This window comes from Pteropus medius, unplaced genomic scaffold (assembly GCF_902729225.1).
Source record: "Pteropus medius unplaced genomic scaffold, Ma_sr-lr_union100, whole genome shotgun sequence".
Lineage (NCBI taxonomy): Eukaryota > Metazoa > Chordata > Mammalia > Chiroptera > Pteropodidae > Pteropus > Pteropus medius.
In genome coordinates this window covers 3,540,165-3,566,642 of record NW_024344377.1, presented here as the reverse complement: position 1 = coordinate 3,566,642, position 26,478 = coordinate 3,540,165, and the positions used below count along the sequence as shown (strand labels likewise).

The window sequence follows — 26,478 nt, the reverse complement described above, 5'->3', positions numbered from 1 at the left end:
TGCACATGTTCATGTGCCCGCATGCACTGCTCCCCAACAGCTTACTCACGCATGCACACCTAAATACGTCCGGAGCCGGCTCGCCCCACATAGCTGCATGACCACAGGGGCTTTTTGCGTGCCCTTGTTCAGCCTTGCACCACAGACAGTAATTGGGTACCCGCTGTGTGCCTGGCACTGTGCTGGGTGCTGGGGGACACCACAGAGAACAGGAACCCAGTCCCCGCATTCATGGAGCTGACCGCCAGCGGGGAGGGCGAGAAAGCCAGCACCCCATATACCGTGAGCACAATGGTGAGGACGGACATCTAGGGAGGGCCAGCTTGGGCCCGGCGCTGTGTTAGGTGCCAAGGAGAGACCACCACAAGCAGAAACAAACCTGGCCGCTGCCCTCGTGGAGCTGGCCGAGGATCAGATCTGATAACCGGTGAGGTCCCCGGGCTGTCACTCTGACCTTGAGGGAGCAGCCATCCTGGCTCCCGTGCCAGCCCCGGTTTTCAGGTTTCGTAAGACACAGCCTCCAACACGCCCCCACGGTGCGTGCCCTCTCCTTCCCCCAGGCCCCAAGTGCCTGTGCCAGATTGGTTGGCATTACCACTTTCCAAAGGTCAGAAACCTAACTCTGCCTGCAGCCAGGTTCAGCCAGGCCCGCAGCAGGTGACCAGTGAGTTCTGCTGTAGGAATGAAAATCTCCCTGTGGCTTTGCTGGTCCTGGACCAAAGCCAGAGCCTGGGCCCTCAGGGGCCACTTCCCCTCTCTGCCCCCCCACCACCCACGATCTCAGAGTCCCCACCCCTCCCCTGCACGAAGCTCACGCTGCCACTTGTTGTCGTCTCTGCTCCTGTCCCTTCAGCAAGATCGCCCTGACCTCCCAGTGACCTCCCTTAACCCCAATGAATAAGAGCATGTCCTATTCCAGTGTTGTTATTTACCACTGTGATGTTCCCCATCACGCTGTCCCCCACCCGCATGCTCACTGCTGTACCCCGGGCCTGGACCATGCCCAAAGCGGATATCCAATACACGTTTGTGGGCTTAGCCAGGCATTCTCAAACAACCTTCTAGAACGATGGGGCCTCTGTGTTTGCATTCTAAAGTCTGGAAATGGATGAAGCTGGAGCGTTAACCTGCTGGATAAGGCTCTGCCCTTCTGCTTCGAGATCAGGATTATAAAATGTTTCTCTGTGTGTTCTCTCTGAGCCAGGTCTGTCCACAACTACCTGAGTGGAGAACCCTTCCACAAGTATCTGGACAGCATGTATTTCGATCGCTTTCTCCAGTGGAAGTGGTTGGAAAGGTGAGCACTTCCCCGACACACCCCTCGCATGAGTGTGCCAGCGTGTGCGTGGGGGGTACAGGTTTCCACCCGAGAAGTCATATAAAAATGTCACCTCCATGGGCCCATGGTTCCAATTAAATTGAGCATCCTTCTCCTATTACTTAAGTTCTTGTGTATTCTTCTAGAAGTGCTCTGCGCTTGTTAAAGTGTTCTTACACACAGACACACAGACACACAGACACACACACACTCAACAACTCATGTACACACACAGCATCCAGGCACCTTGTCCTTTTCTGGTTTGCTGTCCTTGGGAACCCTTCCTTCACCAGCGAACGAGGAGCTGCTGTGTTCTTTGAATGAGTCCTGTGTGCCTCATTTAACCCATCGATGGATGTGGAGGTTGCTCTCAATGTGGCGTGCAACCTTCCCTAAGCGATAAAAACCTTTGTACGTCCACCTCTACGCACTTTTGTAAGCACAGCTGTAGAAATTCCTAGCACAGGAATTTCAGGGTCAAAGAGCACTGATTCGGGGTCAAAGTTGCCCTCCCGAGCGGCGGCCCCCAGCGTTCAGTCCTGTCTACGTCCCAGTGCGGGCTTCCTCTGAGCTTCATCAACACTGTCTCGTATGTTCCCGTCCGACATGTGAGCAGCACGTTCCCGTCTCGTTTATCCTTTCATCTCTAACAGTGAGTGAGACTGGGTGTCTTTCATGCTTTATTTGCTGCCTTGTTCTCTGTAAAGTGCTCTAACATGCACAGCGGTGACCTGGCCAGGCAGATGCGGCCTCCGTGTGACTGATGAGGAGCGGAGACAGAGAGAGGATGTGGCTTGCCTCGTCACCCAGGAGGCCAGGCGTGTAGCCAAGGAGGACCGTGGCCCAGGACCCCTGGCTCAGTGCCCTGCCCACCATGACGTTTGCAGGGAAGAGTGATGCCTGCTTTAAATCCAGCCTGGGGGATGAGGGCAGGAGCGCCCCCTTCCACAGCCCCCCGCTCCCTGTGCCCCAGAGCCCTGGCACCCGCCGCCATCTGGGCACGCTGTGTTTGGAGAGCAAGGAGCCTCCTGCTCCTGCGTGTGTGTCAACACCTTTGCTGGCTGAGTCCCCTACAGACGCTCAGGAAGCTGCAGATCGTGAGCCCCTAGAAGCCCGTTCACGGCCCTTCCCTGCCCACTTCAGGAAGCCCAGAGTAAAACACCCTGCCCATCGGCCACCAGGGGACATGTCTCTCCACCCTGACTAATGGGGATGACAGAGCGAGCAGTGGGTGGCCTTCTCTGTTAACCCGCTGACTGCCACTGGCCACCTGGCACATGCACGTCACGGCTCCAGGAGAGACAGAGGAGTGAAGGCTCAACCCAGACGTCCTGCCGAGGGCATGAAGCCCGGCTCAGGGCCTGAGTCCTGCCTGTGCCTCCTGCCTGTGCCTCCTCCAGAGGGGCCTCTCCACACCTGTTCCCTCACCTGTAAAATGAGGATGATGGTGCCCGCTTCGGGATGAAGATGAGATGAGATAAGCGTAGTACGTGCCTGGAAAAGGCAAGCGCTCAGCAAAGGTCAGCCGTTTGGCCCCAGGAAGTAAACAGCTGAGTAGCCGTGGCGGTCATCACGGAGTCATCAGCATCGCCATGGCCGTCACCCTCAAACGTCTGGTGTCGGGAGGAGCAGCAGACTCATGTGGAGGGTCAGTTCTGGTTCCGATGACCATGGCAGTGGTGGGGATGTGGTCACCGTACCCCAGCCCCACCCTGGAGCCCTGGGCTGTATAACACACAACCCCAACCTGCACCCATCTTCCTGGGGGAGCGTGTGGGGCCAGCATGCTGAACGTGGGCTCTGCAGCAGGCAGGACTCCACCTCTAACCCCGCCACTTACCATGAGTGACCTTGGGCGATGACATCTGACACACAGTAGCTTACAGAAAGCTTTTGGATGCAAATGCCTTCGCAATATCTCCACTTTATTGAAGCTGCGGGACTCAGAGAGGCTGATGGATTGGGTCGCACGGCAGGGGCTGGCAAGGCCGGCTCAGCTCAGGTCCTCGCTCGAGTTCTTCAGCCCTGGTCCACGCGGTGCTCCCGTCCCAGTGGGATCCTTCAGCTCTGGCCACTGACTTGCATTTTACTTGTCTGTACCAAGCACGTGAAATGGAGAAACACTTTTTAAATTCGAGACGTTAAGCTCTTCTGCATTAACTCGTGGAAGCCAGTGGGGCAGGACCCTGGCCTAGAAATGTCCTAAATGACTGGCAACACCCCCTCCTTCCCGTTCTCCTTTTTTTTCTGCTTTTTTTTTTTTCTTTTTGGGTTCATTAACAAGATCATGGCCCCCTTAGTTGAAATATTATAGGGATTTTTTTCCCTCCCAAGGTTAACCAAGAAATTCCTCGGAAATTGAATTACACTTATCTCCCCTAGCAGAGGGGTCTGCGGGAACGTCGTCCGACCGTTCGTTCTCCATGTATCATAAACCGTTCGGCCGGACGCCTTCACGTGGTTTGGAGGCACCTGTAGGGAACGCTCCCAGGGCTCGTGGCGGACGCGGGCGCACAGCAGCTTTCTCCAGGGCCCAGGCTGCTCGTATGCAGAAGAAAGACACAGAGCACTGGAGAGTCCCACCGAGGGGCCCGGGCCCAGCTTCCGGAAGAAACGCCGGGAAGAGCGAGTCACAGCACGTGGGTCCCAGCCGGTCCGCCAGGGCGTGCCTGGGCTTCAGGTGCCAGAGACGTGACTTCCCGTGAACCCAAATCCAGGAGTGCTTCCATGGAAGAGCCGTTCAAGAGGTGCTGGGTGACCAGAGGCTCACGGGTCTTTCTCGAGCTGGCCCAGTTCATTCTCGCTCCAGCCCCCTCCCTGGTCAGGACTCTTGGGGTGGGGTTGGGGGGTTACTCAGAAATAGTCTTGGAGATCCAAGAGCCAATCGTAAACTGTTAAACGGATTGGTTTTTATCCATTCATCAGTTGATGGACATATAAGTTGCTTTCATATCTTGGCTGTTGTAACTAATGCTGCAGTGAACATGGGAGTGAAAAGTGTGTGTGTGTGTGTCTGTGTCTGTGTCTGTGTCTGTGTAAAAGAAGGAAATCCTGCCATTTATGACAACATGACCGAACTTGGAGGACACTTGCTAAGTGAAATAAGCCAGACGTAGAAAGACAAATACTGCCTGATCTCACTTATATACGGAATCTAAAATCGTCAGTCTTATAGAAGCAGAAAGTAGAATGGCGGTTGCCAGGGGCGGGGAGGGGATGGGGAAATGGGGAGAGGTCGGAAAGGGGTACAGACTTTCAGTTATGCAAGATGAGTAAGTTCCGAGGACCGAGGCTCAGCCTGGCGGTGATGGTTAGCACTGCTGTACTGTGGACTTGAAATTTGCTGAGCGTAAATCTTAAGTGTTCGAGAGAGAGACAGAGAGAGGAAGAAGGAAGGAAGGAGGGAGGGAGGAAGGAAGGAAGGAAGGAAGCGCTAACTATGTGAGGTGATAGACTGTTAATTAGCTTGATTATGGTAATCATTTCACAATGTATACATATATCAAAATATCAATTATACCTCAGTAAAGCTGAAAAATGGGAAAAAGAAAGAAAAAAGAAAGAAAGCTGATGGTATTCATAGCCAAACAGGGCAGCACCAGCTCTCTGCGCCACGTACTTCGAGGCAACTCGTTCACTCCCAGACGTCTCGTCATCCTTGCTTCACAGTCAGAGGTTCTGTCTGATTAGACATGGTGCGTGGCTTTGGCTAATTAAAATGGGACCCCACGAGACACAAAGTGATTATTACCTCATAGAGCCCGCTCTTGGCAGACGGGACCTTCGAGTGTCCCACAGCTGTGGGGGAAATATAACGGAGGGGCCCGCAGTGGCGGAGGGCTTGAGAACCGCTGGTAACAGGTTGCAGAGACTAGACTTGGAGACGGGTCTTCTCGGGGCTCTGCCTGGGCGGCAGCAGCAGGACAAAATAGCCCCGGGCTCCTGGGGACAGAAGGGCTGAGGGCTCTGGGCAGGCTGAGATGGGCAGGTGTGAGGAGGGCCCCGGTCTCCTTCATGCTCTCTGTGGGACACTGAACCTCTGCGGCTCCTGGCCCCCTCCCCGCCCCCTGCACAGAGGACACAGCTTCCTTCTGAGCTCAGCCACCTGATTTGCATCTGGGAATGGGAGGGGAACCACACGTAAGTGTGGTCAGGCACCTTCGGCTCACGTTTTTCAAGCCTTCTGTCCTTCTGCCCTTCCCCCAGGAGGGAGGGCGTCAAGGGCGGGTTGCCTGGGATTTGAACGCCCAGCCCCAGAGTCAGTCTGTGAGGTCCCGTCCGCAGCGATGAATCCTGGGAGCCCCAGGGCCTGGTTAGCAGGGCGTGGAATTGCACCTTTCACGTCCACTGCTGCCATTGTCTGTTGCTTATGGATTCTGCACCTTGACACCGTGAGACTAATACTGGATTCTTGCTTTTTTCCAGGCAACCAGTAACCAAAAACACGTTCAGGCAGTACCGGGTACTAGGAAAAGGAGGCTTTGGGGAGGTGAGTGAACGCCCACGTTTTCAGTTGGCAGTTTCTGTTCTGCCCCAGGTCACGCCCCGTGGAGAGGGAGGGGGAGCCTGGGCCCTCTGGGAAGGTCGGAGTGTCTGAAGTGGGGGAGGGCGTGGGCCGGCCCTCAGGCGGAAAGGGGCACTCTGGGCCGTGTCTGCAGGGGGCAGCGAGGGCATGTGGGGCCCAAGTGAGTTGACCGGATGTCGCCGTTTGCGTGCACTCTTGCACCTGATCTGATCTTCCCACCCGCGATGCAGGCCTCGTTGTCCCCGTTTTAAGTGAGGTTCGGAACGGTTGGGTGGCCCAGCCAAGGGCACACAGCCAGTGCGGGCAGAACTAACACTAGAACCCAATGCCCTGGTTCCCATTCCTCTGAGCTGCACCCTCGGGGGTCTCCCATCGCTGATCCCCCAGCAGCCGGGGCTCGAAGGTCCACAGTCAGCAGTGGTTGCAGCGGTGGCTGGAAGCTTAGGACGGAAAACCTGGCTGCCCTGGTGGAGGGGCGGCACTTTAGGCCCGGGCCAGTGCACTAAACACTGGCACAGGTGGCTGATTCTGCACCTTCAAGAGCCGCTTGGAGGGTAGAGGAGGGAGGGCAAGGTGGCACTGGGGCCAGATCTCGAGGACAGGGCCAGCTGTGGGTCCAAGGCCGGGCGTCGTCGGGGACTGGGAGCTCCTACACGGCCAGGCGTGGCCAGCTCTGGCCCCGTCAGTCCCCAAGCCTGAGACCCAGCGTCCTGGCCGCAGAGGCGCGTCGGGCGGGCCTCACGGGCCCCGTACCCTCGGCTCCTTTCTTGCGCCCCAGGTGTGTGCCTGCCAGGTGCGGGCCACAGGGAAAATGTACGCCTGCAAGCGCCTGGAGAAGAAGAGGGTCAAGAAGAGGAAAGGCGAGTCCATGGCCCTCAACGAGAAGCGCATCCTGGAGAAGGTCAGCAGTCGGTTTGTGGTGAGTGTCCAGGGCCCAGGGGCAGGCCACGCTCCGGTGTCCGGGGCTCCCGTCCCTGGGGAAGTGGGTGGCCCTCCAGGGAGGTGGAAGGCAGCGAGAGGGGTAAGCTGCAGAAAGGCAGCCAGACGCTCCCCCATCACAAGGCACCTCGGGGTCAATTACGGCTGACCGTGTCCTGTCACTAGAGCTAGCCTGTCTCCCCTCTGTGTGGGGGACCAAGGCCTCTGGTGTGCAGGACAGCCTTGCAAAGTCAGTGGACAGAAGAAGCCCACCCTGGGCCCAGGCAAGGAGCTTTGACTCCGCAGACCCCTGTGGGCTGGTTTCCTCTGGAGACCTTGGGGTCAGTGTCCTGGGAGGCGCCATCTTCCTGTACCGTTGCGTTTCTCTGTCTACTGTTTCTCTGTCATTCCGCTGCAATGACAAATCAGCCCGACTCACAGGGGCTGAAAACGACACAGACTGTCCTGTCACTCACACAGACGCCAGGCAGGACGGGCCACCCTCCCCCACCCCACGGCACCCCATCTGGAGTCACGGAAGTGTGTGCTGAGGGGTGTGCCCAGGGGCTGCCACGGCCTCAGCTGCAGGGACACCCCTCGCTTCCACTCACGGTTTGTTGGCCAGAACTAGTCACTGCAAGGGACAAGCCTACTGCAGGGAGAAATGGAGGAGTATGTGGGTGTCCGGGCAGCTCTAAATACCTCCGCCACATGTCCCTATAAAAAACACTACATGTTCAATGTACAAATTCAAACCGCACCGACGAGTATGAAATAAAAATAAAAGCCTCCCACTATAAGTAACCATTCCAGCATGTTTATTATTTTTAGCCAATGGGATCTTATAAGACATCTTATGCTGCAGTGTTTTTCCCCCTTACGATATAGATCTTTGTCTACATCCAGACCTGTAGCTGCACCTTTTTGTAAAGCTGCGCTCCGTTCTTCTGATACATAGCGAAAAGATGAACCAGAACCTGTGCAGCCAGTCCCCACAGGCAGAGAGCGTTTCTGGTTCTTAGCCACCGCAAGCAAGGCTGAGATGTCCATGCCTGCACACCCCTTTGCACGTTTCTGAGCGTGTCTGTAGGATTCATTCCTGCTAGAGGAATTGCTGTGTCAGAGGGTGTGTGCCTCTTCCGTTTGGTAGCTGTTCCCAAATGGCCATCCATGAAGGTCACCCCAACTAAACTCCCGCCAGCTGTGTATGAGAGCGAGAGATGGCATCGGCCTGGTGCTTTCATCATTCCCCAGAGAGGGGGTGGTTTTTTAAGGTGACACTCGAAAGGGACGGAGGTTTGCATCTCTGGGCCTCATCGCAGGCTGCCCCCAGCTGCCAGCGGTGGGGAAGAGGCCATGTGCCTGCCAAACCGGGTGGCACATCTTCAAAGGCGTGCACCTTCCTCAGCTGTGCCTCGTCCTCTGCCCCTGGCGGAGAGTTCCCACAGCACCCCTCCCAGAGTCCTTCCTGGACCATCTCCGGGGCAGGTGCAGGAGGAGGGGCGGTGGCATCGGTTGGTGTCAGAGCACTGTCCCCAGAGCAGTCTCACCTTCAGCTACCACTCTGTCCCCTTTCCTCAGAAGTAGCCCTATTGTTCCCGACGTTTGTATCCAGGTTGTATGGCCCAGCCTCTCCCCGGCCTGGTCCAAGGCGGCCAGATTCCATTTGCCCAGCTCCCTAAGCAGAGAGGGACGAGTACTGCCCATTGTACTTCGCCTCTTCCGCCACCCCGTAGCCTCTGTCCACAGTGCCTCAGGCACTGGTCTCCACCAGCAAGAGACTAGGTCCTTTCTGTTGACGGTCCCTCTGGCCAGCGTGTGCTGCGTGCAAGAGGAGACAGTCTTCGCCCAGCTGCGTTCCACTTCACGAAGCCCACCGGCCACCTCCCCGGCCCAGTCCCCGTGCCCCCGCAGTAAGGAAGGGCATCCCGACCCTGCTTTTCCTAACTGTCCAACAAGGCAACACACAGTTTTGACCAACTGATGCTCGCACCCGCGTTTGTGGTGTAAATGCACAGACGCGCTCCTGGCAGGATCCTCCTCCTTCTGCCTGCTCACCTGGGACCACCAGAGTGGAAGGTGTGAGCCCTTCATCAGCCGAGAGGGGCAGCAGGTGGGGCACTATGAGGCTGACGTGAAGCTGCTGCAGCTCCCCTCCCTCAGCCCTCCCCTAACTTCAGGGGCCTTGAGGAAGAAGCGCGGAAGTGGGGGACCGCTCCAGAACCTCACCGCGGTACTGTCTTGTGCTCCCAGGTCAACCTGGCCTACGCCTATGAGACCAAGGACGCGTTGTGCTTGGTTCTGACCATCATGAACGGGGGTGACCTGAAGTTCCACATCTACAACATGGGGAACCCCGGCTTCGAGGAGGAGCGAGCCTTGTTCTACGCGGCAGAGATCCTGTGCGGCTTGGAAGACCTGCACCGCGAGAACACGGTCTACAGGTGAGCGGGCTCGCCCCGTCCTCCCACCTGAGTCTGAGCAGGCAGGGTCCCATCCCGCCCCGGATCGGCGTTCATCCATCCCCACCCTGGGGACCGAGGCCTGGTCACCACCCCTACCCGGTGAAGGTGCTGGCGTTGCCAGACTCCTGCCCTGGAACTGAGTGAGTGAGGTGGGCTGCTCAGGGGGCCAAACAGCATGGCCACTGGCCCCCTCCAGCCCAGCACCTGGGGAAGCTCAGTGGAGCCTGGTGGCCGTGACCCAGCCCCAGCCCCAGGAAGACCAGAGGAGGCTCGCCACCACAAGTAGGCCTCCGTCCACCCCATACGGCCCGACTTAGAGGGCCAGGGTCTAGATTCTGTGAGCAGCGGCCTTCGAACTCTCCTCCCAACTCTCCTCAAAGACCATTGAAAAATGTCTGTGTCCTCATACACTGTAGACATCAGAAATAGTCTGTCATATGTTTAAACAGTGGCTAATGTTGACATTTTGAAATGGAAGAGTTACATCACATTTTTAAAGGTATCCAGTGGAATGTAATTACTGTAGCAAAGTGATTTCCACCATCATCCATCTAAAAACTGCATGCAGCTCTTTAATGGTGAGGCATTTCCTACTATTTTCCTACCACTCCTCCCCTCCCCCACGGAATGTCATTACACTGTAATATATTTTCTGCCTAAAAGCCTTTCATTGATCAGCATTCAGCTCTGAAATATATGGATACATATAAGATTTTTAAAGATCTCCTTTGACCATAAGGCTCTAAGTGTGAAAATAATTTCTTCCATTGAGTTGCCATTGTAACTATTACGAGCAGACCCCACTTCTCGTGCCCCGAAGTGGGGCGCTATAGTGATTACTGTTCAGGAGCAGGGCAGGACCCGCTTTTCTTCTGCCAGCTGGGAGGGGTGCTGCTGAGAAAGGGCAGGTGGGCGGGGAGATCCCAGGGGAAGCCAGGGCAGGGGCGTCATGACGTTAGGGAAACGCACCACGCTCACTCTCGAAACTGCGGCACAGCACGTGGGAGCCCCCTGGACTGTCCCCACAGGCGCCCAGGACTGTCCCCACAGGCGCCCGGCCCACACAGCCCAGTGTGAAGACCTTTGCCATGGAGCTCTTCATGGAGATTATCTTGGGAGCCCAAGAAGGTTTTTAAAACAAGAAGGAAGGTCTTGTTGACGTGCCCTCCCCACCCCCCATCGCCCCATTTGTGCTTCTGTTTTCATTCAAGTGAGAAGACAGAACAATTTTCCTAAGGGTTGGAAAAGGGCGATCCACTTGATTGCCTTTTGCTTTAAAAAAAAAAAAAAAAAAAAGAAAAAAAAAGCAAAGCGGCCGTCCAAGTTCTGGCGCGAACACTTGCTGTGGCCCCTCATGGGCCAGGGTTCTGGCCGGTGCCCGCTGGCCTGCTGTCTTTCCAACCCTGTGGCCGCTGGTTTATTAAGACGATGGCTTTTGCCCTTATCTGGAATTGTTAACACATCAAAAGAATGCAAATTAAATAGCAACAGCAAAAAAAAAGTATTTTGTGATGAATAACTACACAGGAACACCAATTATCAATTTGTGTGGCTGCCCGTGGGGTTTGGGCACATTAACCATTCCCCAAGGGGAAAGCTGCCGTCAGTTAAATAGACAAAGCCAATCGGTGGAGAACCAGCCTCAATCCAGATGCTGTCCACCCAACGGTTTGAGTGAATCGCACACACTGTCCCGCAGGCCTGTACTTTTACCCCTGGGGGGACTGTTTACAAGTAAAAGTGGACACTGCGGCCGCCTCTTCCTCCTTCTGGGAATGGAGAGATCTTCTTTCTTATGAGCAAGATCGTGTCATCAAAGAGGAGAGAGCAGTTAGGGACAGGAGAAGGTGGCCACACCTCTAGCTGTGCTGTCTCCCAGGCCGGAGCTCGGCTGGAGCTGGGGGTGTGCCAGTCTCCCGGGGGCGCGGCCCAAGGGGGTCATTCTCCTGGGGGCGGCCATCCTCTTCCTTACTCTGTCCCGGTTCTACAGCTGGGCTTTGTTCTCAGTAACTTCCCATCCTTTATTCCCAGGCCCTGCTCTGCCTTCAGGGCATCCCAGGGCATCCCGAGACCTCAGGCTTTCCCAGCAAGAAGGAGTCTGTCACCACCCCGACCAGAAGTATTCTCAGCCCTGGGGGCCAGCCCTATGGTGACTGGAGCCAGGACCAGACTCTGCCTAACCTCCTTGCTAGTCACTGTCGGAGGGGCGGGAAGATGCCTATAGCACACAGTGGAAGGAGAGAAATTAGCCCAAGATTGTCCTGACCCAGAGAGAGACCAGACAGCCTGAGCCAGGAGGTGGGAAGTGGACACGGGCCTCGCCGGCCCATGGGGTCAACCCAGATAGATGCCAGTGTGCCCTTGCTGCCCAGAAGACACACACTCACATGCTTGTGGTCTTTCCCTTTCAGAGATTTGAAACCCGAAAATATCCTGTTAGACGATCACGGTACGTCGGGGCCGGCTCGGAAGGGGCTGGGGCGGGCGTCGCATCTTGGGCCCGCGGGAGGGCGGCGGCAAGCAGAGCGGAGGACCCACTCCGTTTCCTCAGCCCTGGGAGCCCGGGGGAGGCACTGTGGCTCAGGGGAGGGAGAGCGAGCACTGAGTGAGGGGTCCAGGATTTCAGAGAACTCTGACTCACACACCCCGCGCCTCATCTTCCGTGTCTGTGAAGTGGAAACAATGGGTCCTGCCTCGCCTGCCTCATGGGGTGGCGGTGAGGCGCGACAGGACGGCTCGAGCGGAAGTTGTTTTGTCAGCTGCGGCCAGCCGTAAAGGTGTCAGCCGGCAGTATCTGTGCATCGCCGTGGTTACTGCTCATGCGTGTGCCTGCGCGGATGACAAGGACAGCCACAGTAACCCCTCACGACTAGCCGCTCGAGCCTGGGAAGTGGTTTCACACCTTTAATCTGACGAGATCGTCCCATCTCTCCAGAGGGGGCAGGGCTGCATCCCGGCGCCCACTTTACAGATGACAAGATGAAGGCTCAGAGGAGCCAAACTGCCAAGGTCACCAAGCAATCTCAATGGGGAGCCAAGAGCAGAGACCAGATCCCCCAGCATGCGCCAGACACCGGGCAGCTCCAGGCAGGGGGGCCGGGGCCGGTCGCCGGTGAGCTGGTGATGCTGCTGTGTGGGGGACCAGGCAGAAGGCTCACTTCCCACTGGGGTTCCTGTTCCCTGCTGTTCTCGGAGCCTTAATGCTGAATCCACGTGCTCCCTTTGCCCTTTCTGCCACTGTCAGGGGCCGCCACGCTGGGGGGACCCCTACAGCTCTGACCCGGCCAGGGTCCCTGGCGTTGGGCCTTGCTGAGGTCCAGGCTGTGGGGGCCCTGGCATCCACAGGCGGAGTAGGGGGCAGTGTCCCCAGCCCTGAGCTCTCGGCACAGCGGCGTCTCCGCCTTTGGGGGTTAGCCCTGGATGAGAGCTCTAATCCACCCCCCAGTCTCCGGGGGCCCAGAACTGTTTCTGGCTTGTTTCTCCAAAGGGAGAAAACCACCTCCAAAGACCACTGAGGCAGGACGGGGCGTCGCTTCCCAAATTGCTTTATAATTTTTCCGCTTAAGCAAATTGTTGCAAAATGTCAGGAGAATCTCACATTTTTTTCCATGAAGCAATCCCAGAAACAGGCCAAGGCATTTTAAACTTTGTGACCTCCGCCTTCCAAGAAGCCCATTAGAGCATTTTATGAGGCAGGTCGGCCAACGTCCAGCCAAATCCAGGCGTCCTTTTGGGTCTTTATGTTCTTCTCCTAAAAGGTAATGACTTACCCACATCCTGGGCCCTCCCAAGGGTCTGTAGTCACCCTGAGGTGGCAGTTCGGGGTCCTTCTCTTCATGGGACAGATGAAAACAGAGTCCGTGTGCCTTGCACAGGGGCACGCAGCACACCTGTGCTCTGCCCAGTGTGGGCCAGATGTGCCACCTACAGACCCCGTTCTTCCCACACAGGTCACATTAGGATCTCAGACTTGGGCCTGGCCGTGAAGATCCCCGAGGGAGAGCTGATCCGCGGCCGGGTGGGCACCGTCGGCTACATGGGTGAGTGTGGGTGCCACCTCGCCCCGCGCCCGCCCCTAGAGTCCCTGCTCTGAAGCAGAGTCGCAGTGGAAGGCCAGCGGTCTTAGCCAGGGTGGGGGAGCACAGGGGCCCCAGGGTGCGACGACTAAATCGAGCTCTCTGCAACCCCCACCCCCACCCCTGGTGTCAGCGGCCAGGGCTGGTGTCCAGTGCTGCTCAGGACGAGGCCAGATTGCAGTAGGGATCTGGTGGCAGGCAGACAGCCTTTTAGTGAGACCTCTGGGAGACGGGAGGCCTCTGGGGTAGGCTCAGAAAGGAGAGGAATGCACCGCTTTCTGTCACCAAGTGTGATTCTAAGAAGAGACCAGCCTCTTAGACCAGCTCCCTGCCTCCCTTGAGGCTACTCTGAGATCATCGTCCTGGGGGCCGCAGGTAAGGGACCTGGAGCTACATCCTGTCGCCCGGAATTTCTCTTCCAATTAGAGGCGGCCCCTGGGCTAAAGCTCCGGGGGCCAGGGATGTCGTCTTCTGCCAAGCTCATGCCAATGGCACATGGACATGATTCTGTATGACGTCCTGGTGACAGAGGGTCCTTTTAGAATACATGACATTTGGGAACTTGTGGGGTATGTTCCTGTGTGTATGTGACTGTGTGTGTACCCGTACAATTGCGGATGGATGGATGGATCGATAGATAAGTGTTTGATAAACAAATGATGGATAAACAGATTAACAGGTACATAGATGAATGGATAGTTGGATGGATGGATGACAGATGATAGATAGATAGATATAGATAATAGATAGATAATAGGTGACGGCGAGATGGATGATTGGTAGGTATCTGTGCACCTTTGTACGTGTCTGCCAGTGCATCCATGTCTGTCTCGTCTTGCAGAGTGGCATGCGTCTGTCTGTACGGCCTCTGTTGTGTGCATACCCGCACATGTGTGGATGCATTTGCCTCTGGATGTGTGTGGCTTGCCCGATGACATAAAGCTCTCTTTTTTGTACTTCTGTGGTGAACCTATAAGCCATTTAATCACAGTAGTAGGGAAGCCATAGAGAGAGGCTGTTTGAATTCCAGATAAATTTAAAATCATGTTTAAATCGTGAACATACCTTCATTTATTGATACAAATATGTATGCCACACCCACCGTGCCAGCCGTCATACCTATTACTAGGACACGACAGTGAATAAGGCAGCTCACGTTCTAAGGGGAGACATCAAGGGAACAGGCTGTTTCCATCCACCGTGGTCAGGCTTTTGAAGCCACAGCCAGAGTCTTTCGGGAGCACAGAGGAGAGCAGTCAGGGTAGGCTTCTTGGAGGAGGTGGTATTTATAGCAGTTAGTGAGTAGGAGCCAGTAGGGAGAAGCTGTCCCAGCCATGAAGCTCAAGGCCTTCTGCGAGCAACATTATCAGTCCTGGGGTAGGACATCTAAGGCCTGGCTGGCGTGAGTCACAGCCAGGCCACCAGCTGTCTCTCACCTCTCCTCACTCCCCTCCTTTGCCCCCAGCCCCAGAGGTCCTGAACAACCAGAGGTATGGCCTGAGCCCTGACTACTGGGGTCTGGGCTGCCTCCTCTACGAGATGGTCGAGGGCCAGTCACCGTTCCGAGGCCGCAAAGAGAAGGTGAAACGGGAGGAGGTGGACCGCCGGGTCCTGGAGACGGAGGAGGTGTACTCCCACAAGTTCTCCGAGGAGGCCACGTCCATCTGCAAGATGGTGAGCTCCTGGGGGCCAGGTGTCCGGAGGTGTCCCCCTCCCCCTCCCGGCGGAGAGCAGCCACCTGGCTGAGGAGGGCAGGTCAGGGCACACTAGGGTGTGGGCGGTGAAGCCAAGCCAGAGGAGCTGGCGCCCCTTGCTGTGGACCAGGGTGGTCGGCAAAGGCTTCCGCCCGAAAGCTCGGGTGGGGGCAGGGCGACTGCATGGCAAGGGGAAGGGTCGAGGCGAACAGTGTAAGACACCCTCACGCCCAGCTTTGCGGGGAACTTAGCATAGGAGAGAAAGACATTAATCTCAGCCGATTCCCAAAATACAAGAGGATCTTGGGCCACCTGCTCCCTCCAGCTCTGGATCTCTGCGTGCTGGCTTAAGGCCAGGAGCTACAAGTCGTGGGTGATGATATTTCCCGTCTTCGAACATCTTATAACCTAGTTTTTCATCCACTAAGTGGAATGCTGGACACACCCGCATGGCAGCATCTGTGGGTAGTAAGATTTGACCCGTCCAGGCAGGTCAGGAGTGACAGACAGGTGTGACAGACAAGCCACACCAGATCGGGGCTGGGAAGCCAGACAGAGGAAGGGGTGACGAGAGCCACCAAAAGTGGAGCTGGGAGAGAGTCCACCTGGATCCCTGCCCTTCCCTAGCCACCCCTAGCTAGGGGGTTTGCCTGCTCCTGCCTGGCTCTTAGGCTCCCAAGTTCTGTTATGCCCCTTGGGACCCTCCTCCCTCTGATGCCTGACACAGCTTTGCTGGCACCTGCACCACAGCCAGCTACCCTCTAATGCCGGCCACACGGGGACAGGAGGGCCCGAGTGTCAGTTCTGCACACCTGCGACCTCACAGACTTCCGCACCTGCAGCAGCACACAGGCGGGCTGGGCCTCCCGGCTCTGAACCGTGCGCGTGAGCAGCTAAGCCAGAGTGTAGAGAGGAGCGGGCCTGGGGGCCGATGAAAAGGAGCGAAGCGTCCGCTGCTAGAAATCCCAAGGCTGCGCTGCTGCGGCCCAGGAACCATCTGTGCAGCTGCCCGTCTCCCAGATCCCTCCGTCTGCTGCTCAGCCACTTCCTCTTACCAGCTTCAGTCTGACGTCACAGCCCTGGGAAGGACTGGGGCTAGATATGCCATCTGACCACTTCCAAAAAAGGGGACCCACGATTCTGTCATTTGCGTGCATGAGAGACACTGAAGGAGGGATGGCATGTCCACGTGCAAACTCACACCCAAACCAGGCGGCCTGTGGGCCAGTCCGTGGCTGGGTACTAGCCTGCCTGCCCGGGGCCTCCAAGAGAACAGTAGTCACAGCCTCCACGGCTGGGTTGGGGAATAGGAAGAGCAAGGCAGAAAAAGGCAGGTAGATGGAAATGTGGGGCCCTGGGGATGCTTGAAAGTGGAATGGGGTGTGTCAACAATACCTAGTTATGTCAGGACGAGACGTATATCCGGTGGGACCAAACTGGGTGAGAGAGAGAAGAGAGAGGTCAGAGCATCGTCAAATGTCCTAGGTCAGGCTCAGAGGTTCAGAGAAGCAGATCTTGAGAGCTCCCGACAGGGACATGGGACAGAGGCACAGAGAACTTCCTTCCTGGCCACAGTCGTCTGCTTTGGCACCCGGCTTTGGGGCGCCAGAACCAGGGGTGCTGCTGTCTCTCTGCTGCCCCCTGGTGGCCACTGAGGGGAAAGTGGCAGCTGAGCTTGGGGCTCCAGGTGGACCTGGGCCTGTGGGTGCCAAGTGTCAAACCAGTCTCCCCTCATCTTTCTCAGCTGCAAAACCTTTGGAGGCCTCTGGCCTTCCTCCACTTTCTTAAAAATGACGCTGGGACTTGGGATTCTGGTCTTGGGCTTCCCTTGTGCCCTTAACCACAGCCTATCTGGTCTGGAGGTCAGACTCACGCTTAGTCCTTTCAAGGCTGTGACCAGGTGTTTGCCCCGCTGCCACCACTGAGTCCTTTGTTCAGGGGAGGGGCAGTCCTGAGAGCCTCCCCCTTAAGACCGTGAGTCCCAGGAGGCCCAGCGGCCTGCTGGCTCCCTGCTGTACCCCCAGCCCACGCAGGCCAGCCCGACGTGTGTACGGAGGGACTGGATGCAAAGGGCTCCAGGGTGTTGACGAGAGGAAGGGCTGGACTCCCTCTGAGGTGTGGACCGCCCACCTTGATTTTACTGTCGAAGCGAACAGTAGCTTCCAGCTGTGTACCAGGTGCAGTGCTCATCGAGGCAAGAAGCGGGAAGCACGAGGCAGGGACGCTGGGGCGTGCGGGGAGGGGCCTCGGCCTGCGGACGTCATCCAGTGTCCCTCTCCCATCATCGGCCGAGGCCCAGGCCTCCCACCGTCCTCCCGTCTGGCCTGGCTGTCTGCCCCGCAGCCTCGTCCTCCCCTGATCACCCTCCTGCTTCTTGGTTCTGATGAGGATGCCCCCCCACCCCAACCTGCCCGACTCCCTGCTACCTCCAGATTAAAATCCCACCCCTGGACCTGGCCTTCAGGACCCTCCGTCACCTCTTCTGACCAGTGACTGTCCCACTGACGGGCCCCACAGCCCCATCCTTCACTCACACTCAGAGATGGGTGTCCCCAAGTGTGCCCCATGTCCCCATAACTCTGCTTTTGCCGGTGCGGGTCCCTCCACCTGGTGTCCTCTCCACCTGTTAACAGCCTATTCGTCTCTAATGCTCCTTCTTCAGGAAGCCCGCTGACCCCCAGCTGGCAGCCAGCTTGCGTTCCTCTGACCTCGTGGTGTTACATTTCTATTGCCTTGATGGGTCCTCTAAACAGGATTTTACTGAGGCCAGACCCTTGATGTCCCATCTCTCCCTCCCCCTACCTCCGCAGTGGTAGGCACCTAGTAAGTTCACGTCTGCAACGTACTTGTGAGTTGAGTGAATGAATGAGAGGCCTACAGATACAGTCCTTGCCCTTTGTAGCTTACCTGTATTAGAGGAGGTGCCACCAACTGAACAAACATCGGTGGGTGCCCAGCACTGGGCATGCAGTCAGGGGACACAGACAGGACACCTGCTGTCCTGGAGGTTCCAAGCATCTAGGCACGCCACGAATGTGGGACCACAAAGCTCTCTGTGACTCAGCAAGTGACCATGAAACGAGGCCTGGACAGGGCCAGGCAGCGTCCATCGGGTGCCTGGGTGGCGTGGGCTGGAGACAGCAGGAGGGTGGACATCTGGGAGGCTGAGGGACACTTCCGTGAAAGGGAGGCGATCACGGGTGCTCCAAAGCCCCAAAGCCCCTCTGCCCTCCAGGAGGGGAGAGGCCCCGCGGGCATGGCCACATGGGGCTGTCTCTTCTCAGCTGCTCACCAAAGATGCAAAGCAGAGGCTGGGCTGCCAGGACGAGGGAGCCGCTGAGGTCAAGAGACACCCCTTCTTCAGGAGCATGAATTTCAAGCGCCTAGAAGCCGGGATGTTGGACCCTCCCTTCATTCCAGATGTGAGTAGCCTCCCCCAGCCCGGACTGAGCCTGCACACTGGTTCACGACCTCACCTTAGCCGAATGTCCATGCTGGGCCCCAGGCCAGGGGCTGAGGAGACCCACGGCGGGAGGGGCCTCTGCCCTCCGGTAACAGACATGTTGCTAGATCTGGGGGTCCCTCTGCACCCGTCCCGGAGCCATCTCCTCTATGAAGTTCTCATCCCCGTAACCCCAGCCTCCCAGAGCCCCCGGGATACCTTTCCCACCTACTTCAGACTCCCGGAGGGCAAGGCCCAGCCGGGTTCGTCTCGGTCCTGGCACAGAGCGGCCCCCAGTGCACGTCTGGTGAGCGAGCAAGATAAAACGCGTTTGCTGCTCTAACAGCAGTGGCTCACAGTGTGGCACCGGGCTCGGCCGCAGCACCTACAACGGCCCCAGGTGGCACAGGTGCTTCTGTATCCCATTCTGCAGGTGGGGAAACCGGCCTACGGGGCTATGGGACTTTCTCAAAGTTCCTGAGCACCGCAGCTGGGACCCCACCCCGGGCCTGTCTGGGTGCAGGGCCTGGGTGCTGACCCCCTCACCTCCCTGTACTGGGAGAAGGGGCCAGCAGGGTGCTCCCAGGACATCCCCCGAGGTGGCATGTCCCCGGAGAAGCAGCGTCTCCGGCGTGCCCTCGCCGGGCCCTGGGAACCAGCACTCGTTCCCTTATACAGGGGTGCTCCTGTTCCCCCAGGCCCAGGCCCAGCCTAGAGAGAACGTGGCGTGTGGGAGGGCGCGATGGCAGGAAGGGGCCCTGGACACCCTGAGCTCACGTTCCACCCCAGTTGGGGTCCTCTCGGCAGATCTGAGAGAGGCCGCACAGGTGTCTGGGGTGGGGGCTGGCCTTGGCACGTGGCCCTCTGTCCCATCACTGGGAGCCGCAGGCCTGGCTGGGGGACGGCGGCCTGTGGGTGGGCGCCGTGCGACCCAGCGCTCTGCCCCCTCAGCCCCGGGCCGTGTACTGTAAGGACGTGCTGGACATCGAGCAGTTCTCCACCGTGAAGGGCGTCAACCTGGACCACACGGACGACGACTTCTACTCCAAGTTCTCCACGGGCTCCGTGCCCATCCCGTGGCAGAATGAGGTGAGCGGCGGGGCGCTGGCCTTGCCCGGGGGCGGGGCCGGTGAGGACGGAGCCCGGGGCTGCTGGGCGAGGTGTCCTCACCGCCTGGACAGGGCTGTGTGTGCCGTGGGGTCGGCAGAGGAGCCGGGGCAGACGCAGCTGGTCTGGATGACCCTCGAGAAGTTTGGCTGGGAAAGTAGAGACAAAGGAACAGTGGCCAGAGGCACAGATGGGATTGGGTTGGGGGACTCGGAACCGGGTCGAATGAGTTAGAAATGACGGGGGAGGGGAGGGAAGGGGGCTGGTGTCCTGAAAAAGGTGGAGGACCCAGAGCATGTGGGGTAACCTGGGCCCTGACGGGGTGAAGGAGCAGATGGGGTGTGGCTTTGGTGGTGGACAGCATGCAGGGCCACCGGGGAGAGGCAGGGGCCGAGGGAGGACCTGGTGGGACTGGGCTCCGGTCAGTGACAGCCCAAGGCTCGGCGCTGGCATTCCTCTTCACTCAAGGTGGTGGCTGCAGCCCCTCACACCACCCGTGTTTCTGCGCCTTCTCCAGATGATAGAAACAGAATGCTTTAAAGAGCTGAACGTGTTTGGACCTAACGGTACCCTCCCGCCAGACCTGAACAGAAGTCACCCTCCGGAACCGCCGAAGAAAGGGTTGTTCCAGAGAATCTTCCAGCGTCAGGTGAGAGAACACCCCCGCCACCCACCCTGGACCCCAGGCCCAGGCACCCCCATGCAGTTGAGATAAGAGCTGTAGAGTCCCACCTGCGTGTGGGAAATGGGGAGCCTGCAAGGGACAGGCAGCCTGTCTGAAGCCTCCAAACGCAGTGGCTGATGGGATTCCCAGGGCAGCAGGGGCAGGGCCAGCCCGCAGTTTACCTTTCCTTCGGGTTTCTCCACCCGACACTATTGACACTTGGGGCTCTTCGTCATGGGGGCTGTCCTGCGTACTGAAGGGCATCAGCAGCCTCTCTGGCCTCCACCCACTAGACACCAGTAGCACCCCACTCCCTACCCCACTCCCATAGTAAAATGTTTCCAGACAACGTCCCCTGGGGGTAAAGTTGCCCCGGACGGAGAAGCACGGCCGGGTCTGGGCCCGCAGGGGGAGGAGGCAGAGGCCACTAAGGCCGAAAAGAGCAGAGGCACCGCTAGTCAGCAGCCCCTGCGCCACAGCCCCGTCCAGGCCCGGAGGCCCCTGCGCCGTGGGGGCCGCGGAGCCTGGCTCCGGGTCGGCTGACTTGCTTTCTCTGTCTGTCTCTGCTCACCCCTCTTCCAGCATCAGAACAATTCCAAGAGTTCGCCCAATTCCAAGGCCAGTTTTAACCACCACGTCAATTCAAACCATGTCAATTCCAACTCCACCGGAAGCAGCTAGCTGCAGCTTGGCCTTGGAGCCCACGGTGGGACCAGCCTAGACCCTTCTCCCCAGAAGCGGAACGTGTGACCGGTGGAGCTTCCGCTCTGGCTGGGAGGACGGGGGAGCCGTCCGAAAGCCGGGAAAGGAGGCCGTCGCCCCTCAGCGAGGAGCCCCCAGGTTTCTCAAAGAGATTTCCACTCAGGTCTGTTGGCAGAGGTGGCCCTCGAGCCGGGGTGGACTGGATCTGTCTCTGTCGGACATTGCAATAGAAATCCAATCGGATACGACGACTTGCACGAATTTTAATAGCGTCATAACTAGAACTGAATTTTGTCTTTATTATTTTTAAAGAAAAGTTTTGTAAATTTCTCTATTGTCTCAGTTTACATTTTGTATATTTGTATTTAAATGACAGTCAGACTTTGAGGGTGTATATTTTACGTGCAGCCACTGTTAAGCCATGTGTTTTCAGACATTTTAGAGGGGGTGGGGATTTGCAAAAAAGAAAAAAAAAAAAAAAAGAAAAATGTGACTGAAGACTTCCAGAGCCTCAAATGAGAAAACGTTTTTATTAAATGTAGAAAATGGTTCACGTTTTGCCTTTAAAGGATTGGCTGTACCATCTCTATAACCTTTCCCTCACATTGGTTATCACCCTTCTGCTGGCTTGTAAGAATTGGAATTCAATGCTCAAAGACAGCCCTGGGACTTCACCCCCGGCCCGAACGTCCCCCGCAGGGGCTCGCGGAGTTACCTGGGGCCAGCCCCGTTGGGACGTGCACTTTCCTTGAGAGGCCACGATGCCCTGTTGCTCTGGCCTCTCGACCTCCTCTTCCGTGGGGAGGTGCCCAGTATGTGGTGTCCTCCCCACAGTGCTCACTGGGCCTTTCTTTCTAAGCAGGTCCTGACTGCTAACGTCAGTATGTTTTCAAGAGGCTTGTGATGGGGATTTTTGTTTTATCTATTTTCAAGAGAAGCACAGCAATGCTAAGTAGTCATGGAGCCTTCGGTGTCCCAAAACTTTAGGGCCCGTGGGAGCACCAGGGAGTGGGGTCAGTGGGTCATCCTGATCGAGTCTGTAGAGGGGAGGGGGCTTGGCCAGGAACTCCGGGCACATTCTGTACATGTTTTTGGGGTCCCAGGGTTCCAGGAGCTTCGTGGGGCCCCACAAACTCATTGGCCCAGGTAGCAAGGATGGAGTTGGCTCTCCAAGCAAACAGAATGCCCGAGAAGAGGCTGGGCCACCAAAGAAGCCCAAGACAAGCTCACTGTCACCTCCCAGAAGGGTGGCACAGAGGCCAGCTCTAATCAGGATCTCAAAGTTTCGGGCACATGTAGCCCCAGCAGCACTTGGTGGCTTTGCTAGACCGGGGCCTCTGAGGACAATCCCTGGGCTCTTAGAGCATGGCCATCCAGTCCCAGGAAGCCACTGGCCTCCCTTGCTGCCCATAAGAGGTGACAGGAGCAAACTCGCCCTCTGGGACAGGGTGAGCGGTTGACCTCCCTGCTCCCGCTCCTGGCGAGTCCCTGGACACTAGTCAGGCTCAGCCACACCCAGTCTCAGCCACCAAGTAGCTGCCAGGCTTCTCCTGGGGTGCACCCTGCACTGCCTGCATCTCCTAAAAAAGGCAGACTCCACCCCAAACTTAGGACTCTGCATCTCTTAAAAGCTCTCCAGATCGTTCCGATGCACCTTAGGCCATCGGCGGGAATGCAGATGCGATCGTCCCCAAATTATTTCTCTAGGTGACCCGGGCAGATGTGGAGCATGTGCTTTTACGGAGGAGAGAGTAGCCAGCCTGTCCCGATAACCATGCCCTTTTCCTAAACTTCACCAGTGGCCCTGGAGTTTCTTCTGGAAAGGGGCCTGGCTTTGGGACTGATCATTCTGAGGTCATTTTACAAACAAAGGGGAGAGAAAAAACAGCTGGGCTTTCCTCACACCCGCTTAACGGGCAGCACTGTCTTCAGGACCAGCTCTGTCTCTCAAGGCTGCTTCTGTTACTCTTCTGGGCTGAATACAAGATAAACACCTGTATTCAGATTTTGCCACCAAGTGGAAAGCTCTTCAACCAGTATTTTAAGATCCCCAAGCTCTCGCTGACCCTCCTTTCTTAATGACAAGAAGGGCAGTCATCTTCCTGGGACAGTCACCAGCCCTAGCCATGACTGCCCAGAAGTTTCATTTTTTTTTACCTAATTTGCAGCAACCCCACCCTTCCCAAACGCAGTGTCATTGAGAAGCCGGTCTCTTTTAATGCCTCCAAGCCAACAACACTCTGTCCGTTTGCACTAGAAAACCCTCAAGGAGCAAGAAAGAAAACATACATCTGCTTGATGTGTCTCTACGTCACGAGAGCTCAGACGATGCTAAAGCACAGGTGCTCACGTGACTTTAAATAACCAGAGTCTTCCTTCACATTCACCTGTCCCCAGCGCGTGCCCATAGGACACGGGGTCAGTCGTTGGCCTTTCCAATTCTCTTCCTTTTGGCCCATTGCTTTGTACGAGAGAAGGGAGGTCTTCATTCAGAACAGTACCTGGAAGTCAGCCCTCCTCCCACCGAGCCCCCGTGTCACCATAGATCCTGTCCCTGACCCTTCCCTCCACTCCCATCTTGCTTCGACTCCAACTCGTTTCCTATAGCTGCATTTTAAAAAGGTATTCTTCAGTTAAACACCCCACCACCTCCCTGTTCATCCACCTGTCGAGGATGAGGCCTCTTTGGACAGTGAGTGGATTTAAATCTTTTTTTTTTTTTTACTGCATTTGAGCTCATCACAGAGAACCTTTCTTTCTCCAAGCGTGACATTTTTCTCACCGGATGTTCGCTGACTTCGTGCCTTTGAGGTGAGACGCCGGGTGTCGCAGAAGCGTCTCTGCTTCCACTTCCCAGGAGATAAGCCGCGGTCCCCAGTGGGACGGGGGTGGTCTCTGCCATGATCGCCGTGACCTACGAGTATCTGTCAAGCCCCCATAGGGGTTGTCATAGCATCACCCACGGGACCACGAAAACCCATCCCGACCTTCACTGAGGATGACACCACCTCCCGCATCAACTTCTTCTTGACTCTTGAGGCTGGAAACTTCACTTCCTAAACCATGAGCTCCGAGGGCTGCTCACGTGCATGGCAGCTCTGTTGCTGGGCCTCCAGCAGCTGGGGAGCTTGTTTCCTGAGGTGCTCTGAGCGGTCTTGGGGGGTGGGTGCAGGGAGGCCATGCTCTATGGATGCGGCCTGGTTATATGCACGTTCGACAAGCAGCCCGCTGGGACAAATGGCGGTGAGTTCTGGGGACACGTGTGTGGATGCTGCCTTGGCGTTGAAGGCACAAGTCGGATGTGGCCGCCTGCCCATGAGCGTAGCAAGCCCTGATGATGCTGAGGCCTGCCCTCCGAGAAGCCGGGGTCTCCATGCCTCTCCGAGGAGCCCGGCCCACCGTGGAGCTCCTCTTTCCCACAGCCGTCCTTCCCCAAAAGGCTCGAGTTGTCGGTTTCTTTCCACCGACTCTTGTGAGATGCTGACCCAGACCTCAGTACGGAGGAAGCTCCATGGCCTCCTTGAGCCTGGTGTCCCAGGCCTCGCCAAAGGGAACAGCGGCCTCGTGGACATCCAGAAGTCCACTGAGGTGAAGAAGAAATGCCAGCTGGGGTGACATCAGCTGTCCTCTTGGGCTGCTATGTGCCGGAGAATCCGCGTGAGCACTCGTACCCTTCCTAGGGCCACCGCTTCCGGATGTCACCTGTTCTCGTCACCATTCGACTCTCTGAGCTAGGACCTGCTAACTTTTTAGCCTTTGTTATGGACAAAGAGTGAGTGTGAAATCTTTGTGCATTTTGAAGCGACAAAGCTCTGAGTCCTGAGCAGTGGAGAACTCACTTCTTTCTGATCACAGTGGACACGACAGTGGTCTCTGAGGCCCCTGCTTTCGGAACCAACCAGCCCAGCTTTTGAAGCTTAGCCACATGGGTCAGACCCTGCGCCGGCTCGGGCTGTCTCGGCTGGTCTGGCTTTAAAGGCTTGTGCTGCAGGCAGTGGTTAAAACGTGAAAAGCTAGCTCTTCCTGGGAGGGAAAGACACTCCCCCGAAGAAGAATCTAGATGTCTTTCCCGATCCATCAATAAGTCATTTTTTGTAATAGGTCAAAAGCAATCGTTCTCAATTTAGAAGAGCTTAGTGGCTGTTGGTAGTGTTAAAATAATAATCCTTCTAGTATCCAAAGGTTTCTATTTTTTTTTTTCAGGGAAATTTTAACGTTGGTGAATAGAAATAGTTCCATCTGGGAGGTCACGTCTGAGGATAACAGCTTCTGTTCTCCTGCTGCTCTGATTCTCTGTGTGTCCTGTCTAATCCGTCACAGTGCTGCTGTATCTAGATCGAACCACTGTTGTTGTTTTTTTAAGAGAAATAAATTCCTTAATGAAAATAACTGCGTTTTTATTTCTTCTGCTGAGCTGTTGTTCTGGTCCTGCATGTGACAGTTGCCCCCCAAGGTACCAGCACCTGTGGCCTTTGGGTTAACTCTTTCCACACAGGGGCCCTCTCAAAGCTGGCCCGCACACTGACTACTCCCTGACCTGCCTACAGGTAGCCCAGCTCCAGTGGGCAGAACCTTAGGATCCTTCCTGAAACCTGTCCAAGTCGATTGGCTTCTGATCCCAAATCCAGCTGATGGCCTCAGAAGTGCTCCAGCCACGTGGAGCCATGAGAAATCAGTGCTGCCACTCAGACGTCAGACAGGGCATTCACACCCCTCCCTGGCATGTCCTACCTGACAGAGGCCACTACTCTGGGGTAGGCTGTGCAGAAAGGGGCTTCTCTGGCTGTTCAGCCTTCTCTGAACCAGCCATACGCTGGAACTGGGTAACCAGCAGGGCTAGACGCCTGAGCACCTCAGAACCCAGAGTCCCAATCTAAGACCCGAGACCCCATTCAGTCCCCCTCCTGCTCAACTCAGTGGTAGAATGAGCAAGGCTCTGGGCTCAGACAACCTCTCACTGATCGTATAACCTTGCGTGGTCACTTAACTCTGAGCCTTAGTGTCTTTGCCTGGAAAAAGAGATAACACCTGTGCAGCCGGGCTACTGGGGGATTCAGGGAAAGCACATGTGGTACCCAGCACAGACGGCGTCCCTGGAGGACACAGGCACCCAGTTATCTCTGGACCTTTTTTAATCCTTGACCTCAGGACCAGCGGGGGTCCTAGACCTACACTCATCTCATCGTCAGCCCAGCCCCAGACCTCAAGGCATCCCCAGTAGGCACCTGGTGAGGGGAGCGCCCCGAGCTGGGGGTCAAGGCTGAGGCTTGTTTCCACCTGATTCCTGGCAAAGGGGTCTTGGGAAGACAGGAATTGCCATCATTTCTTCCCCTTGGCTCCCAGAAGCAGGTGCCTTTCCTAATTAGAAGGTGAGAGTGAGGAGGATTCTGCTTACTGGGGGACTCTGGAACTGCAGAGAGAGAAAGAGGGGCCAGTTAGCCATGGGGCTGTGGCGGGAGCAGCTGAGACTGAGAAAAGTTCTCTCTTGGGGTGAGGGGACCTACAGCAAAGGGTTTGCTGACCACGAGGGACCTCGCCGGGGAAAACGGAGGGGTGGGAAAGAGGGA

The 26,478-nt window shown here is 56.7% G+C and overlaps 1 protein-coding gene across 6 annotated transcripts in view; it reads left to right on the top strand.

Annotated features, from left to right (window-relative positions):
- The window catches only part of GRK5 (G protein-coupled receptor kinase 5), a 192,765-nt gene extending 167,465 nt beyond the window's left edge, over positions 1 to 25,300 (top strand). For 4 of the 6 annotated variants that reach the window (XM_039870872.1, XM_039870871.1, XM_039870875.1 and 1 more), the window contains 11 exons: positions 1,205 to 1,297; positions 5,744 to 5,807; positions 6,622 to 6,762; positions 9,015 to 9,205; positions 11,638 to 11,675; positions 13,177 to 13,266; positions 14,768 to 14,976; positions 18,281 to 18,418; positions 19,390 to 19,527; positions 20,063 to 20,194; positions 20,792 to 25,111. In XM_039870872.1, the coding sequence (XP_039726806.1) occupies positions 1,205 to 1,297; positions 5,744 to 5,807; positions 6,622 to 6,762; positions 9,015 to 9,205; positions 11,638 to 11,675; positions 13,177 to 13,266; positions 14,768 to 14,976; positions 18,281 to 18,418; positions 19,390 to 19,527; positions 20,063 to 20,194; positions 20,792 to 20,890 (1,333 nt within the window). In that variant the 3' untranslated portion in view covers positions 20,891 to 25,111. The other 2 variants (XR_005654559.1, XM_039870876.1) reach the window with 2 other exon arrangements.
- Positions 25,301 to 26,478: the final 1,178 nt, after the last annotated feature.